Source organism: Ceratosolen solmsi, unplaced genomic scaffold (assembly GCF_000503995.2).
Source record: "Ceratosolen solmsi marchali unplaced genomic scaffold, CerSol_1.0 scaffold29, whole genome shotgun sequence".
Classification (NCBI taxonomy): domain Eukaryota; kingdom Metazoa; phylum Arthropoda; class Insecta; order Hymenoptera; family Agaonidae; genus Ceratosolen; species Ceratosolen solmsi.
In genome coordinates this window covers 4,813,880-4,832,373 of record NW_011948417.1, presented here as the reverse complement: position 1 = coordinate 4,832,373, position 18,494 = coordinate 4,813,880, and the positions used below count along the sequence as shown (strand labels likewise).

The following is an 18,494-nucleotide window of genomic DNA, read 5'->3' as shown; positions in this document are numbered from 1 at the left end:
GGGGGGGGGGGGGCTTCTACTAAGAACAAAAGGAAGGTGGAATGGAGAATTTAGGTACGAGTAAGCAGTCTCATTTTGAGCAGAGAAATTACAGTCTCAGGTAAGAAAGATAATTTGGGCAAACTTCCACATATTTATTTTTTTTTTTTTTTTTTTTTTTTTATAATATTTTTCTGAATTCTAATATAAATATTATTCTGAAGGAAATCAATTGTAATTAACAAAACATAAACCTCAATATAATTTGTTGGAAATTAGGGTATAGTTTTTCAGAAATTAAATTTATTACATTTATTATTAGTTGTTTGTTATAGATTAAGTGGATTATTAAGGGAAAGGATAATTTAAGGTTAAATCAAATTTTTTTATTAACCAACATTTTTCTTACACTTGGAATCATAATTTTTGTCAAATTACGTGGGGCATGAAATTGTTATATATTTTGCAAATATTTAAATTAAGTCTATTTTTGTTGTTGAATTGTGACGTTGAATTATATAATTTTGTTGAAGTACAAAAATTAAAAAAAAAAAAATTGACTCCAGTAGTCTCATAGTTTTTCCAAAATAAATGCAATATTTTTCTTATACGAGGAACAATATTCGACATTTAATAATTTTAATTTTATCTTGTGTTCAATTTTATCCCGATAATGTAAAATTTAAAAAGTGAACATTCGAATATCAAAATCATCATAATGTGATTGATTAAATTAGTAAAATACGAAATTGTAAAATTACAAATTTACATGCCAAGCAAATAATTTGAAAATTTAAATTATTGTTAAAGACTTTTTATAATATTGTATCGAAAGTCGATATATAAATTCACGAACATGACATTTTAATATCCGCCGAGTGTTAAGAAATGAAACAAGTATAAATTAGATGCCATTCTGTTATTTTTTTTTTTTTTTTTTTTTTTTTTTTTTTTGTTTTTGTTCCTTGTAATATTACATGTTTGCGTATATATTTATATATTTATTGTGACCAATTTCACGAAAATACCATTATACAGATTTGATAGATGTATAAATAGATATATAAATTAATTATTATTTGATTGAGAATTATTATTCTCAAGTGTTTTCTTTCTAATTTGATCCACTGTTGAGCCGCTAAGGAAACAGTGTTGACTTCCTACGAATTCACGTACACATTGAACTTTATTTAATTTACTTTTGTAAAAACTGCTTTTTTCATACATTTTTTTGTTAATAAATTTTAGACATGAAAGACGTATTTCTATAAATAAATAAATAAATAAATAAATAAATAAATAACCAATTTACATTTGTAAATGAAATTTCGTTGATTCAGTATTTATGAAAATAATATTTAATATCTATCATTTCATTATATCTAAAAGTTCCAAAGTGAAAAGAATTCCGAACAAATTTAATCTATATATTAAAATATTTGCTCCTTTATTAATTATCTTTATATTTACATGTCAATGATATCCATTGATTGATCTGCACATTTATTTCAAGTAGAAAGCAAATAACTTCGTTCTTAATCGTTAAATCAACGGAGCATTATTATAAGTACTAAGTTCGTACTCATCTAATACAGCATCCTACATTTCATTATGTAACTACATCAGTCATTAATATTACTTATGTTTAATTAAAAAATTCATCGGTTATGAAGAAAAATATACTCTCTTGAAATGTCTCTTTTCGCATTCGACAATTAGCGTGCGACTAATAAAACAACAGCCAGCTAACAGATAACAAATAACTTTAAAATTAAATTATCAAGAATGACGTACTTGTCGATGAGCATATACGACACTCCCCAAAAGCTTCCAGGTCCCGCCTCGCCGATCCATCCGCACCATCCTGAGTATCTGGAAGAAGCGAAGACCCCGAAGTGCACTCGCCGCGAATACTTGGCCACTGCTTCGCATTGCGAGCACGACAACGCTCGCGATAATTGTTATTACATCTGTAAGTAGACGAAACTTTTTTATGTTTTTATTTATTTTTTTTTTTTTTTTTTTTTTTAATTTCCGTTGAGTAAATCTATAAAACATTATTAAGATCATATATATTGTTCTATGCCGATATTGGTATTGACACTTTCTAAAGTAACTAATAATATTTGCGTGATGAAATAATAATGATAAACTACGTTAAAAATAGCTTTTAACGTTTGCTAAAAAAAAATAATGCGCTAAATAATGTGTCCTATGTCGTTGATTTTATTATTACTCATATTTATGATTTTTATGACGACTAATGGTTTCGGTATCTATTATAATGGAGCTTTTAAGAATTCATATCATATCATTATTCCCTTAGACGTTGCCTAGAAATACAAACGTTTGCTTACAAATTAACCATTTTATTAATTGAGCTTATTAAAGGTGAAGAGTTTTCGGAATAAAAGGAAAATTGAAATATTCGACAAGTTATTTAATGTTTGGATCGTTTAAAATACGCGCGACAAACTTATTGATCTCAATACTTGATGCAATACTTCAACTACCCACCCCACATTATATATACTCCCCTTATAGAAAATTAACGAGTTATTGAAAATTAGACTAAATTGTTTAATTTTAAATCCCATTCAAAAGTAACAGCTTTCACATTGAATAGATAGAAGCCTACCTAATGAGCACACTACATCCCTAGAAATTTAATATTTTATATTAATCTCATTTGTTATACTATTGTTTTATTTGTTATATTTTATTATGTCTACTTTTTGTGAGCAAAAGCAAACAATATTCAATAATTGAATAATGAACACGATTCACGTATTCACGCACTTTCATTTGAATATTTTATTATGACATACGAGTGTAAATAAGAAAAAATATCACGTATATAAGAAAAAACTACATGGGAAAGAATAATTCTTAACAGAGTCCGTTGAATTGAATTAAATATTATTTTATAACTTTAAACACTATTCATTATAACAATATAAGAAAATAATCTATTTTTTTTTTTTGTGCAAAAAAGAACTAAGTAAAGTTCAAAATAATAAATTTCCAATTATGTCGTTATTACAATGATTTTTATATCAACGATGCTTTAGTAAGAACTATATCTTAGAAATATATAAACAAATTAAAAAATAAATGAGCATCATTTTCACAGCTATTGTATTACTGTTTCAACAATAGTTATTAAATAAATCCTGAATAATTGTGAGTAACAATAACTTTCTGGTTTTCCAACTCATTCTAGTTAAAAATATAATAATTTTACAGCACATTATTTAAATAGATTATTTAAGTAAATATCGTTGGAGTAGTAGCGCTAGTAGTTATTACAGTGTAAAAACGTGAGAGTAAAAGCAATTTCTTTATTATCAGAGGAAATCAATTTGAATATTTTTGAATTAAGTAAATAATTATTCACGCGATACTTTATCAACTATATGACGCTGAATTTCAAGAGTTTTTTTTATAATAAAATTATCTACAAAATACATAACTTTATAAATTCAGTATAATCAATTGAGTTAGAAGGATAGTAAAATAAATAATATTCAATATTTTCGAAATAGAAAGGATTTCATTTTTTTAAGATAATTATATCATAATTAAACAATCCAAAGTTTTTATTAACAGACTTACAATGTATAATTACTAAAAAGTTCATTAAAATGAATATTGTAGATAAGAATGATACTGCAGATAAGGAGAAGTTGAATATATTCTATTAAAATTTATATTAATGACAAATATTTCTTATAATATATAAGAAAAATAGAATTACAACCGATATTAGAAAATCCAAAATTTCAAATATTTTTTTTTACAAAATATTAAAAATATACAGAAACGATGCCGAATGTAATTTAGTTAGGACATATTGTAAATTGTGTAAGAAACATCATTAAAATAAAAATTCAAAGAAAAAATTTAACAAAAAACATAAAGACATTGAAAATTAAAAATTAAAAAAAATTGATAATTAAATTCGGTATTTACATATTTACTGTAAATTGATATTTAAAGCCTCAAAAATAATATCCAATGCATTTGGTGGTTGCATTTTATTACGATTCCGTTGAACTTAATCGTAATTAATCTTCATATTTGTTATTATTTTTATCTGAGTAAACGTTACTCAATATTTTTTGTGATATAAAAAATTGGTAAAAATAATACAGTAACGTAAGATACAAAATAAAGCATAAAATTACTTAAGATCTTTGCACTGTTCTATGCAAAATTTTTTTGGCCGTAGTAAAATTATTTTAATAATATTAACTAAATAATATTAAAATTAAATTGAAAGCAGAGATTTTAACATTAGTTAACCGTATATTACAAAAAATGTCATGTTAAAATTAATTGGGTTTTCATTTCGAATAAATCAAGTTATTATGGAAATACAAGAAATAAATTTCTCTAGTATAAATATTAAATCATTTCTATACTATAATTTTAAATTTTTTATTTTTCTATACCGTTTTTCTATTCTAAAGCATTTATTACATAATGTTGTAACTGAAATACTCAAGCTAATAATATCGTATTATATAATCATTACAAAATGGCTAATAAAATTACACGTATATACTGCGATTCATTGAGTGTATAAGTATTGACAGGCCATCTGGAAATTAATATTGAGATGTCAAAGATGTCCACCATAAAAGTAAATCGTGGTAGGATCGATTTCCGCATCAAAAAGGAAAATATAGTTTTATTTTTCTTATATAGATATTGTTCAATTGATTATGTAAAAGAGTATTGCTGCTTAAATTGAAAAACAATTGAACGCGTTTCAAATTATTTTGTACAATAAGAAAAGTATACAATGATACGTAATTTAGGAAATTGCTTATTTTCTAATTTGTTTATTAAAACATTTATTTAGCAATTAATGAATTCTTAGGTTATAAGAGTACTCAATGGTATAATTTTTTAATAATAAATTAGATAATTAAAGAACATTCATAAATTGAAATATTATTAATTACCACTTTAAAAAAATTATTTACTTCTTAACAATTAAGTGTAACTCATACTTAGTATCGAGTTATTATTCAAACTCCTTTTCTACTACTTTAATATAGAGATAGTAATAAATTATATTAATACAATATAATTAATATAAGTAATAATTAAAGTATTAGGTTTATATAAAATTAGAGTATATTTAGATTATATATTAATAAGCGATAAATTTCAAGAGGTAAATATTAATTTTTCCAAATACTATAATTAGTTTATTGAAAAAGTAAATAATTCAGATTTTAGAAATAATTTTAGAACACAGTATAATCGTTTAATTACTTTAGAAAATTATTGATTTTTGTATAATTGATAATACATATAAGTGAAGTTTTTATATAAGTTAAAAATAATTGTGATATAATTCAATATTTAAATTCACTTGAATCAATTATTATGAATAAAATTGTTAAATGAAACTGAATATTGATAATGACGGAATTTATATGGGATATTAAATAATGCGTATTAATAATAATATATAGAAGTTTTAGTTAGATATAATATATTAAAAAAAAAAAAAAAAAAAATGGGTAAAATTAAACAAATAAATTAATGAGCTTAAATATTAATTAACAATTATTTTCAAATAATTAATAAATTAATAAATCGAAAAATTGAAGGAATTAATAAATAGATATAATAAAATATAAATTAAATTATTGAATTTTTAAACTTATCGTACCATTTTGAATGAATAAATTAAATTGAAATAATGATTGGTGTTATAATTATTGAACAATTATCTGATAAATAATTTAACAATAATAATATCTTTTAAATCAGTATAATTTATGTAACTCTAATTTATGTAAATTTGTGTTTAAAGAATTGTTAATTGATATATAATTAAATAAGTACTATTGATAAACAGAAATTTAAGCAATAATGTACCAATGTCTAATGAATATACACAGTATACATATATATATATATATATATATATATTACTAGAACACAAACAGCGATTTAATTATTCTATTTAATCAAATTTTATTCATATTAATTAATCAATAAAAACATAATAAAAATTATAAATTAATATGTTAGTATTTATTCAAATTGACCATTTTATTAAAGTTATGATTTATCGTGAGTTTAAATTCTTAATTACTATGATCTAAAGTAATATAAATTATGATTATTATAATACATTCAGATATATTTAGCTTAATATTAATTGAAATTATTTTTTTTAATTCATTATTATATTAATATAAAAAATGTTTTCATTTACCACAGCTAATTTAATTTTAAAAATAATTATAAATAGTGGAATTAAAGTATGCTTATATGAAAATTGAATAAATAATTGCATTGAAAATTATATTTTAAAATATGTAATAATTCGATTTATGCATTCATACAATTTGAAATCTATAAAAGCGTCCGTGAATGCTGTATTAAGTATAAAATTAAATTCATAATTGTACTAGTTAAAATGCAAAAATTTTAATTTACTTTATTTAAATGAAAAAAAAAAAAATAATAATATATTCGGATATATTTCTTGATATTCAATTACTACTCTTTGTGTTTTACTGACAAATATCGAAATCTTATATTGGAAAAGGGAACGTTTTAAAATATTATATTCAGATTTATTTACTATTTGCACAAAACCATAATTTCCATTGTTTAATTAAATTCTTTTAACAGTTGTTATTAATAATTATAAATTATTGTAAGCTTGTAAGTAATAAAAATTTTCTTAATTTATAACAAAGTGGAATTATTTATTTATCAAATGTCGACTATTATTGTAAATAATATACTAATTTTATAGATATAATTTTTTATGATAAAAATTACTTATAATTTTTGTATTTATATATTTATAAATTTTATCCTCTTTTGTCATCAAGTCTTCAAAATTTTCAATCGTTTAATACCCGTATTGTTTTAATTTATTATTAATATTATAATTATTATAATGCAAATTATAAATTTTCCTAAATCCGATTATAAAGATTATTGAGTGAATCAAAGATAAATGGCGCCATTGAAGTTTCATGCAGCTTTTCATGAAATTAATTACCTTTTGATCTAATTGTAAATAAAACTATGATATTCAACATATAATAGGTTTATATCTTGTTGTATATGTTTAAAATTATTTATTTTTAAATGAAACATTTTAACTTTTTCAATAATTATTATTGTCTACATTCTCATATATATATATATATATATATATACATAATTTTTATCAATGAATAATTTTTTCTATTAAAAAAATTATATTATTTTCATTACTGTCATCGCTACTATTATTATTATTGTTTATATTAATTAATTCGTGTCGCCATCGTCAATACCATAATAGCAGCATTACTTCTATTATTGTCATTTATTTACTAAAATTGCAATCGTTACATTTTCATTTACTTATATTTATACCAAATATGTTCTTTGTGTTCATATTATTTTTTCACACTTAAAGAGACATAAATTTAAATCAATGGAGCAGATCTTAAACTTGTATTGTGCTTTAAACAAAATGACTAATTTCCACACCTTCGACGTTTCAGAGGTTGGATTTCTTGGCTGAATATCAGGATATTGCAAATGGTACACACCCAAAAGGAAAGGTCAAAACGATAAGAAACTCGTTTAGAGTGCTAATATAAAGTGACTAAATAAATTCCTTGATTTTTACCAATATTTAGATGTAGATACATTTAATGACTTTCTAAAACTCTTAGCGGAAAAGGAAAAACATCCTGATTTTAGCGCTCCCGTATGCTGAGCATTTATTATCATAAAAGAAAGTCTTATCACATAATTTTTACTACTTCATTATAATTTATTACATTTTTTTAAATATATTATTTTAGATTTAATTATAAATAATGGACATATAATTATTATGAATTATAATGTTTCATTATAGATGAAAATAAGTAATTATTACAAGCGTTTTATACATAAAAATCTTTTTTCCATTTATTATTACTGTAAAATTAAAAAAAAATAATTTTAATTACAAACTTTTCATATAATTATGTATGCATTAATGTTTAATATTCTATTATTACAATGATGCTTTCCGACAATTTATGTACAAATATTTTTAAGAATTTCACAATCCATTTACTTATAAATTAGTCAATAGGAGACGTTGTAGAAAATAAATATTTATAATGGTTAAATATACGTTCAAATAAATATTAACAAGAAATATACTTTATATGAGAAAATAATGTGTAATTTAAAATTAATAGTTTATATAATTTATAGTTTATATACCATGCGACATGTTGAAAAATTATAATAGTAATATTGTTGAACTATTGTCACTATAATTTTCAATTTTTTATTTTTAATTTTATTCATAATTTTATCATTATTTTATGAATGAAATACCGCTCGCACTTTGTAAATAATTGTTTTATATTTTAAAATTATTTTGTAATAAAAAAATGATCATTACAAATACGGTAAACAAGTCATTATTTATACATCATTTGTAGAAATTTATGAAAATTTCTGATGAAGGAATAAGTTAAATTGACAAATATTAAAGTTTTTGAAGAAAGACCAGACGGATTTAAATAATGTTTTTTATAATGATAAACTTATTTATGATTATTTTCTAATATGAATAGAAAGAAAAGAAATAAAATTTGGAAGATGTGACGTATGAAATGTTTCAACGAATAGTGAACTTACATTAAATGGGAACTAACATTAAACATATTAATTATAATACAGTGATACTTACCGATTATACAGAAAGGTCTCCGAAGAAACTTTAAGCGACCGATAGCAGTTTGATACCTGGAACGACATCCTGAAGACCATAACCTGAAAATCACAAAGCTCAGTATGAAGGTTTTGACAACAACTATGATAAAATTTAATTGCTTGATAGATTTCTTTCATACTCAATATATAATTACCTAAAAAAGAACTCGGCAGTAAACCAGATGACTACGACCATTTCCATGTAAAAAAGGAGAACCCCGGCCTCTTTTTCGTACTCGTCTATCGTACTAAACACCGAGAGTACTAGGCACGTAAAGACCATACAAAATCTGAAATAACAAAGATATAACGTGAAGAGAGAGAGAGAGAGAGAGAGAGAGAGAGAGAGAGAGAGAAATATACGCAAAGAAATCGTACTATTCATCCTTACAGTATCAAACATAAATTAAATATTCTTTGTTTGTTATTGATTAAACGTTCATTCACATGAATATTATTATCCACGATATAATTGTCTTACTGAATTATTCAAGATTTTCTAAATAATTGTTTATTACGTAAATCAATCATTTAAGGTATAGGTAAAATAAGTTATTAGTACTTAATTTAAAAATATTGATGACATATGAAATTGTACATAATTAGTAATTAATTATTTTATTAATGAGTAATTCAAGCTTTTTAATGAATGATTGAATTATAAATTAAGAATGATAGCTAAAATGATGGCTCGTCCACAAAAATAATTACAACACTTCCAATAGTTTTAAATCCTATGGTTTTAAAATAATAAAATAATTAAATACTTGCAAATATTTGAACACATATATAAGATGGATCTTTTTTTGTATTATGTTTTTGTCTTTGCAATTTTTGTTCTTTTTTCCCCTCTTGTATCTACATTAAAAGATTTTCAGCTGGAATTTTACAACTACATAAATTTATTATGCATATGTATTATTCTATATGGCATGCATACTGTGGATCTCCAATTATTGATCGATGGGACAGTACTTCGTACTTTATTAGACAAATTAAAAAATAAAACGAATCGTGTGCCAGATTTTATTATGTGTGTATTTGATTTGATTCTGGTACGAATTTGTACTATAACTGTCAATTCTTAACAGTTATTTCAAACATTCCTTATTATTCTAATAATAGATGCTAATCGTCTTTTCTATACAGTTGATTCTCATATTAAATAGGCTTAAGAGAGTTAAAGTCAATCCGAATAAAAAAAGATTAATTTATTGATGTGCTGGTTAACACTTACTACCAATGTTTACTCAGTATAAAATATTTCCATAATAGACAATTTTTTATTTCTTATTTAGGTATAGTAGGTTAGGTAGAGTAAGTTTAATTGTTTTCTCTGTTATTTTTATTGCTCAGCATCGAATATTCACAAGACAACGACTCTGAAAGACCCAAATGATAGTATCATAAAAAAAAAACAATTAAATTTTTCTTGCAACGGCATTATATTTATTTCATTATTTTTCTTTTTTTCTTTTTTCTTTTTACATATTTAATATATTTTATAATAATAATTATTAAATAATCAACACAAATAAAATAAGAATATTAAATAGACTTTAAAGAGAATACATCTATCAGCAATTGAATCTTTGCATTCAAAAGTATAATACACATTTAAATAAATTTTTATACTCTATTTTAAGACTAGTAATAAACATATTAAAAGTATTTTTTCCAACTAATTATTAAATATAAAAGTTTTATAAGTAAAATCATCTATACACATATAAAAATTTATTTAGAAATAGAGTTTATATGTTGTTACGAAAAATATGAATAGTTTCTATGAATTGCAATTATTTAAATCGAAATATACCTAACTTATTTACCTAACTTACGCTTCGTACAAATATTGTTTAAATATTTATCTTATACCGACATTGTCGATAAAAATAATCTACCTATAAAAATGATCAGACATTTTAATAATAGATTTTTGTTAGCGAAATGTGCAATCTATTAAAAGAAAATGCTCTCGAATTATTTTTGAATAAAAAATGTATTTGATTGAAATAAGGTGATAAAAGTAGAGCTTAAAGTCAGTAATGAAAATTTAACAATCGCGTCAACGACAAGACTTTACCATTATAAAAGCTTAAAGTCAATATTTTCCTACTCGTATAAACATCAGAAGTACGCAATCGCTTCCTAAATCAAAAGTGCCGGTTTTCGACATACAAGCGTAACGATCGCTACTACAGTTATATTCTATCAAATTTGAGGCAATCAAAGTGATCTTCGATTGAGTATTTATCCGTCAGATATCAAAAACTCAATCATTCGAGCTAATGAAATTGTCAAAGAGGTTAATTGTCATTAGAACGTCAAAGCATCCCTTTACGTTAAACTCTCTACCGTCACCTTCACCTCTTTCTCTAGCCTTTTTATCGTACTTTTTTTTTTATTTTTTCGATTCTACGTACATTTTTATCGGTGTGAGTAACAAAGACTCTATTGATTTCTCTGTTTAAAGATTGTTAATTAACAAGTATTACGAATAATATTTGAATGAATGAAAATCCATTTACTCCGTAGAATTGTTATCTTATTATAGATTACATGTATTTATATTTATAGAAAAGTTAAAATTTATTCTTTCCTATAAATAAATATCGTTATTATAGAAAGTACAATTTTTATACATACATAGACGACGGAATTTACTTGTGAATGAATATATTTCGATAAATATAAGTTTTATCGTAAGTAAATTCGACATTCTAGTAAGCTGACAATAATAAATAAAATACGAAAGTAAATTATATTGAGAAAAATAAACTATATAATCGCTGGAAAAATGTGAACTGATATATATATATATATATATATATATATATATGGTTTAAATTTAATTAAAAAATTGAAATAATACCATTGATTACAAACTGAATGAATGAAGCGAATTTATAAAATATTTTGTTATTTTGAAGTTAAGCAACACAAGGATTTCTTATGATAAATTGAAAATTAAATATTATCATGATTTGTAATTAATACTTTGGAAAAAAAACTGTTATTGGCATGAATTTTTTAATTGTAATAGTATAATTATAAAAAGTAATTGTAAAAAGACCGTATCAGACAAATCTCCCAATTTAAAATCGACGACTTCTATTTGAACAAAATTGGGTCATTTCGACATTTTTTAAACTCAATAATAAAAGTTTTTTCTTTCAATTAATTTTGCATAGAGTCTTTAAGCATTAGATTATTTGGAAACTTATACATAATAATTTTCTATAAATTTCTATAAATTTTAATGTAAACTTATTTTGTCATCCTTTTAACCAGTATGAAAAAGTATACCATTAAATTTTATAAATAACGTTTCTATGAAACATATGTTTTCAAAATTGTAGGCAAATTATTTTATTTATAATTTATAATTAATATTATTTGTCAAAATATAATTTTATAATATTATAAAACAATATAATAAATATAATAAAAATTATGTAGTGATTATAAATTGTTACTTGCACATTACCAATTTTCACTTCTGAAAGACATCCATAATCAGTTTTTAGATTATTGAATTAAAATTTCTTTAACGATCTTTTTAAATATATAGAATAATGGGAAATGGTTGTCTTTTAATTTAGTCACAATAATAAATACATGTATATTGATTTATAATAAGGATAAAAAGTTTTTTTTAATCTTTGATAAACGTGGAATAGTGAGTTTATATTTTGTTGTTTGTATGATTCATGCTTTTACAATAGATAAGAAACATTATCGAAGTTAGCATTTACAAAACAAGCATAAAAATTAAAATTATTTCACTATAAATAGTAATGACGAATTTTTTATGTAATTATTTACTAAAAACAATTGACGAAGAATTAAAAAAAAAGTTTGTAGTTGTACAAAAGTGCTTACTGCTGTTTTCGACATAATTTCTTTGACAATAAACTCTTAAAATATACTATTTATTTAGAAATGACTATATAGAATAATTAAATGATTTTTACCAAGAATTGTGCATATATCATATGTCATTATATATAACATTATATCGATATTAATTAATATACTTACAACATAATATTAAGGAATTTATTATTATATTGCAATATATAAGAATTATTATACTGATTAGTATTAGATTTCAAAATACTGATTTATTCGTAAAAATAACGTAAAATAATTTTATTAGGCTACATAAAAAAACTTTGTTCTTCTTAAAGCGAATATTTTTACTACAATAAGATTTATTTTCTTAGAACATCTTCGATATCAAGTGTAAGAGAAGATGTTAAGAACGAGTTCAGCGCAAGCTTTGCATGAAAAATTATATAAAAATTACATAAACAGGAGAAAAATTTTTATTAATATACATGCATGCTTTCTCTCTCTCTCTCTCTCTCTCTATCTATCTATCTATCTATCTATCTATCTATCTATCTATCTATCTATCTCTCTGTCTCTATCTCTCGCATATACACATGCGCACACGTAGTAATGTAAAAAATGAGGATTTAAAAACGTAGATTTAATAATTAACGGGTTTCGTATGTGAAAAAGGATAATGGACACCATGATTTACGATTTATGATGGGCAGTGCACATTTCTGGCAGTTCTGCGATCTCGTAATATTCGATAAATAACGATAATTATTATAAGTTATAATACGCGGAACGAGTCTTTAAGTTTACGTCACTTGAAAAATTCTACGGATGACTAAATATGTAATAGACTGCAGAGCTACTAAAGTCCGTTGTACGCACTACGATTTATCGCGACCTCTTCTCGATTTGGATGCGTAAGAACGATAAATTGATTCTCCGAAACGTATAGTTCGTTCGTTTGAAAATCGCCATGGCCAATCGCATTTGTCTCCCTTTTCTTTCTCTTTTCTTTACTTTTTTTTTCTTTTTTTTTTCTTTTTTTTTTCTTTTTTATTTTTTTTTATACTTAAACGAAATCTTATGTATGTTGACTTTATTTTATCATAAACTAGGTTTAAATATTTAATGTTATTGCGCAGGTTACGCATTATCGTTTTAGTCAAGTTTTATATCTTAACTACGTGTATGAACAAATCAATGATCTGTATTATTTTGAAATGAAAAAATTATCAAAATTTAATGAAATTCGTTAATGTCTATCTAAAATGAATTATTCAATTGCACACTACTTTTTTTCAAATGTCGTTGAAAATGCTTTGAATATCTCGATGAATATCATTTCTGTGTATTAAAATAATTGTTTCATTAGGTAAAGAGAAAATACAGTAAACAATCTTATATACAAAAACTAATTCTTTATAAAGTTATTCCAATATTAATCTTACCTATTACTCTATAAAAGACTTTTCTATAAGATTTGTTGTTAAAGAATAATTTTTTACAATTTTTTTTAAGCTTGAAATAGTTAACAAAATAAACTTGTGCTATGAATTTAATTTTTATTTGATAATGCTACATCTACATAAATCTCCAAACACAACTTTTTCGGATGTGTGTATATGTATAGAGATGACCTAGTAAGTAAATAGCAATGAGCGAAGTTTCAACGAATCTTTTATACAACCACAATGAGTGCAAAGATAAATTTTGCCGAGGCTACGTATATGACTTTACATTTTTGTTAAAACGTCGTATATATATTTCTATATTTACGTACTAATAATAGGAATTTATTGAACGATTCGAATGAGAAGGAAAAATATGGCAATAGTTTATGTAAATTATATGGTTGAATTCAATTTAAACCTAATATACGTAAATACACACGCGCGCGCACACACACACACACACACACACATATAAATTAGTACATATTTTTTTATTACATATATAATGATATATATTTGTAAAATATTATTGCCAAGATATTATCTATAGAAATATGATATTTGATAAAAAATATTAATTAAATGTTTTTGAATTATTTTATTAGAAATAGAATGGAATGGGAATAGATAATTCCCTCAAATAGTATTACTTTAATGAAAAATGAAGAAAGTACGTTTATAATTTTCGATAATTTATATTTAGAAAAAGCAGTATTAAGTAATTAATTTTTATATTACGATATGTAAAATAACACATTTGCATAATAAAGTTTGCAGTGAAAAATTCCAAATATTGATTAAAATGTTAACGATACAATGTTATATGATCGTGAAATTTTCTGAATAAATATCAGAACTACAAATGAATTTCGCTCATAGAAATCTAGGTTCAATAATATTAAGTAACAAGTAGAAAATAATCATATAACATAAGACACGAGATTATTTGTATTTTTTTAATTATTATTTATAAATAATGAAATAATATTTTGATAGTATATTTGATTTTGAAAATTAAAAGGCTATAATTTGGCATAGGTTACTTTGAATTTATCAGCGGTATTATTCTTCATTATGTATTATAATAATAAGTTATATCATAGTATTCTTAAATTATTATTAATTATCGTTTTTAAGTATTAAGCGTATGAAGAAATTATTAGAAAATAATTTATATTTAAAGCATTTTAGTTTAAGGAAAAACTTGATATTATATTTGCTAATACTTTATTATATATTCAAAACATCTAAATACTTTTAGATAGTTTTCATGTGAAAATATAAGATTATTTTCATTATATTATATGAAGATAATGTGTTTATGTGCAAATAGATAAATTTCAAATATATATTGCAAACAAGTCATTTTCAAATTCAGCGCTCAAATCTATACTATTAGATGAATTTCATTTCAAGTCGTTTGACTGGTAGTGAAAAAAGGAAAAATAAATGTTACATCACTTATAATTAATACAAAGATTTTTTTAAACACTTTGTTTTTTTTTTTATATTGGTCATTGTTCAATTAATTTTTTATCTTGTTTTTTTGTAGAATTTTTATATTCGTATGTTTATTCGAATGTAGCAGATATGATATTAAGATGTTACTAAGTACGAGAGATCTGAAATTTTTTACCTGCGGCAAAGATTGTTTTGGTGAATAATAAGCTTAAATTGTAGAAATAGAAATAGGAATGATTGGCTTCTTTTATTGCAGGATTGGGGACAGTCACTGACCATCAGTGAGTTAACAGTTTTATTTAGCGATAACCACTCATAGAGATTAAGAATACTCCTCAAGAGCCCATGATTTCGTCAATTGCATCTTAAGAATTTGAACTACAACCGAATAATATGAATCATATGAACTATATTATCTATAATAGATGACTTTTTTCTACGAGTCATCAATCTATTAGATAACTTTTGTTTATATGATTTTTCAGGAGAACGAGAAAATCATGAATAAGAAATTTATTATAAAAATATGTAAGCATTAATTCATAATAGAGGACAGAGTATTCGTTAAAATTTATTATTACTCGATTTAGATTTATTGCATATATTATTTGAATATTTTTGGTATATTTAAATGAATGGTAGATTGATATGTAAAATTAATATATATAATTAATATACTCTAAGTATATTTTTAAGTTTATTTAACCTCAATTTCTTATTTTATTAAATGTCCACAGTAGCATCCCATATCGAATATCATCTTATCAAAAATTTTATATATAATAATATAATAAAATAAAATACTCAAAGTATCTTACATTTTTATTCATTATAGTAATAAATTTGTTAATGTATTTTAATAAAAGAAGTAATTTTAATTGGTTATTTGTAATTGACTAGCTGAACTTATGTTTATCTGTGATATTAGTTTTCAGACCATTAACATTTTCTTTAACAATAAATAAAAATTTTTTAACTGTACTTTAGAATACGGATATTTAACTTTTGTGAAATATGAACTAGATTTTTAGGTTTTCTATGGTTTAGGTCAATGGGATGGATTTATACATCTAATTTATAAAATCATGATTCTTGAAATAAAAGTTTTTTAATAAATCTATTATGAGTTATGCGATGAAACTTTTAGAACGTGAATGTAGTTTTGTTGCTGCTATCCTTACGGGAATATTATTAAATTTCATTCTCATATATTTATTTATGCTCTGTACATGTATGCACTGAGCGCGCATAAAAAAAAGTGGAAAAAAAAAAAAAATTTACCGTGGATCGTATAATAAACAACACTCATTTTCAATGCTGAATCTCATTCATTCTTGTTGAATTGAAAAATTTTAAATAAAATGCTTTTCATATTCAAAAATATAAAGGAAGCTGCTTTATTAATAAAATAAATGTCAAAATCATAAATACTTTCTTTATATAAGCGTAACGAAGTAAATTTCAGTATTGTAGAAAATTTGTAAATTAAATGCAAATTAAACGATTGTTTATTTGTCAAATGGAAAAGCAAATGCGCAACATCTATGTTAGAAATTTCAATACGACAACAAATTATGTAAATACGATTAACTTAAAGAAAAATGATATCTTTGTGAGAAAAGATTCTCTAATGTTAAAGTAATGTTCGGTTGATTTTCAACGAAGTAATATAGCCACTAGCCATATTCTATATTCATAATTTATCCATTCGTTCTGTACAAATAGCAAACAAAAAACAAAAAACAAACGAAAACAAAAAACGAAAAAAAAATAATAAAAAAATTTGTGCGAAATAAATTCATATTCAACAATTTATTAAACTACTTTGGTAATATCGAAAAATTTGTACTATAGATTTCCCGTAGGTGTACGCCTGAAGTTCCCAGCTACAAATCATTAAAAAAGTTGACCATAGTTTGGATGAGAATACGGGAAATTTTTTTAACAAACTACTTACCTTGCATCAACCCGCCATGTATCATCTGCCTAGACAGGATAAAAGAAAGCCAATGAAACGAAATAAAAGTTAGTGACTTTTAGATAGTCGAATGCGCGCTCACCCCACCATTGCTAAAATAACCATCATTCGGTCTGTCATTGTCAGTTTGTAATTATCGGGCAGCGTAAAGGATAAAGGAAGCCAATGATCAGGCAATGTGTGTTAAAATAACGGCAATACTTACACGATCATGTGGTATGTGACAGCGTAAGCGCCGCGGGGACGCTCGAGGAAATTGTAGACGCGGGCTTGGAGTCGCCGGTAGCGGGCATCGCGACGAGTCGCCCGATAGTTCACCGGGCGTCCCAGCAGTGACATCCGCGGGGCTGCCAGACGTCCACCTGCGCCGCCGCTTCTGGAACAAAGCAACGAAGAGCGGATGGAGTGTTAGGGATGTGATTGAGAGCCTTTATGGCTTCATGCATCGTTGCGGCCATTATTATTTGTCTAATAATGAGAGCGCAACCAGGACATTTGCGTTGTTATTATTCTCATTTTTCATTATAGTCGAAGCATTTTTTTTAATTTGTTCTGCGACAGCGAGACATATAGCCTCTGCATGTTACTTTTAATATTCTAATTCAAGTGAATATTGAAGTATTATGTATATACGTAATCGCATTGCGATAATTATTTACAAAAATATAACATATAAGAAATAATACGTCCGTTAAAATTAGTATATGAATTTATTGTTTATTACTTGATATTTTTTATTCTAGCAAATTCAGTTGTAATTGTTTCTTAATAAAGATTCGATCGTATTGTTTTATTTAATAACGATTCGACTGTACATTTTAACAATACTTTTGTTAATTAGTATTCATTTAACGACAAATGTAATGCTTTTCTATTTGAAATGATACTTAGGAAAAATATAATCTCTTATGCTTACTATTAATTGTTATATATTATTAAGCGTTAAAAATATTGCTTAGAAATAGTATTTTTTCTTATTAATAAATGCATAAAATATTTATTTTAATATTTAAAATAACGAA

General features: G+C 23.8%; 1 protein-coding gene across 1 annotated transcript in view; it reads right to left on the bottom strand.

The window, feature by feature from the left end:
• The window catches only part of LOC105359700 (potassium voltage-gated channel subfamily KQT member 4-like), an 80,414-nt gene that overhangs the window by 38,935 nt on the left and 22,985 nt on the right, over nt 1-18,494 (bottom strand). The window contains exons 3-6 of the mRNA XM_011496348.1: nt 17,678-17,848; nt 8,886-9,020; nt 8,708-8,790; nt 1,774-1,949 (exon numbers count right to left, since the gene is read on the bottom strand). Coding sequence (XP_011494650.1) covers nt 1,774-1,949; nt 8,708-8,790; nt 8,886-9,020; nt 17,678-17,848 — 565 coding nt within the window. The remainder of the gene's footprint in view (nt 1-1,773; nt 1,950-8,707; nt 8,791-8,885; nt 9,021-17,677; nt 17,849-18,494) is intronic.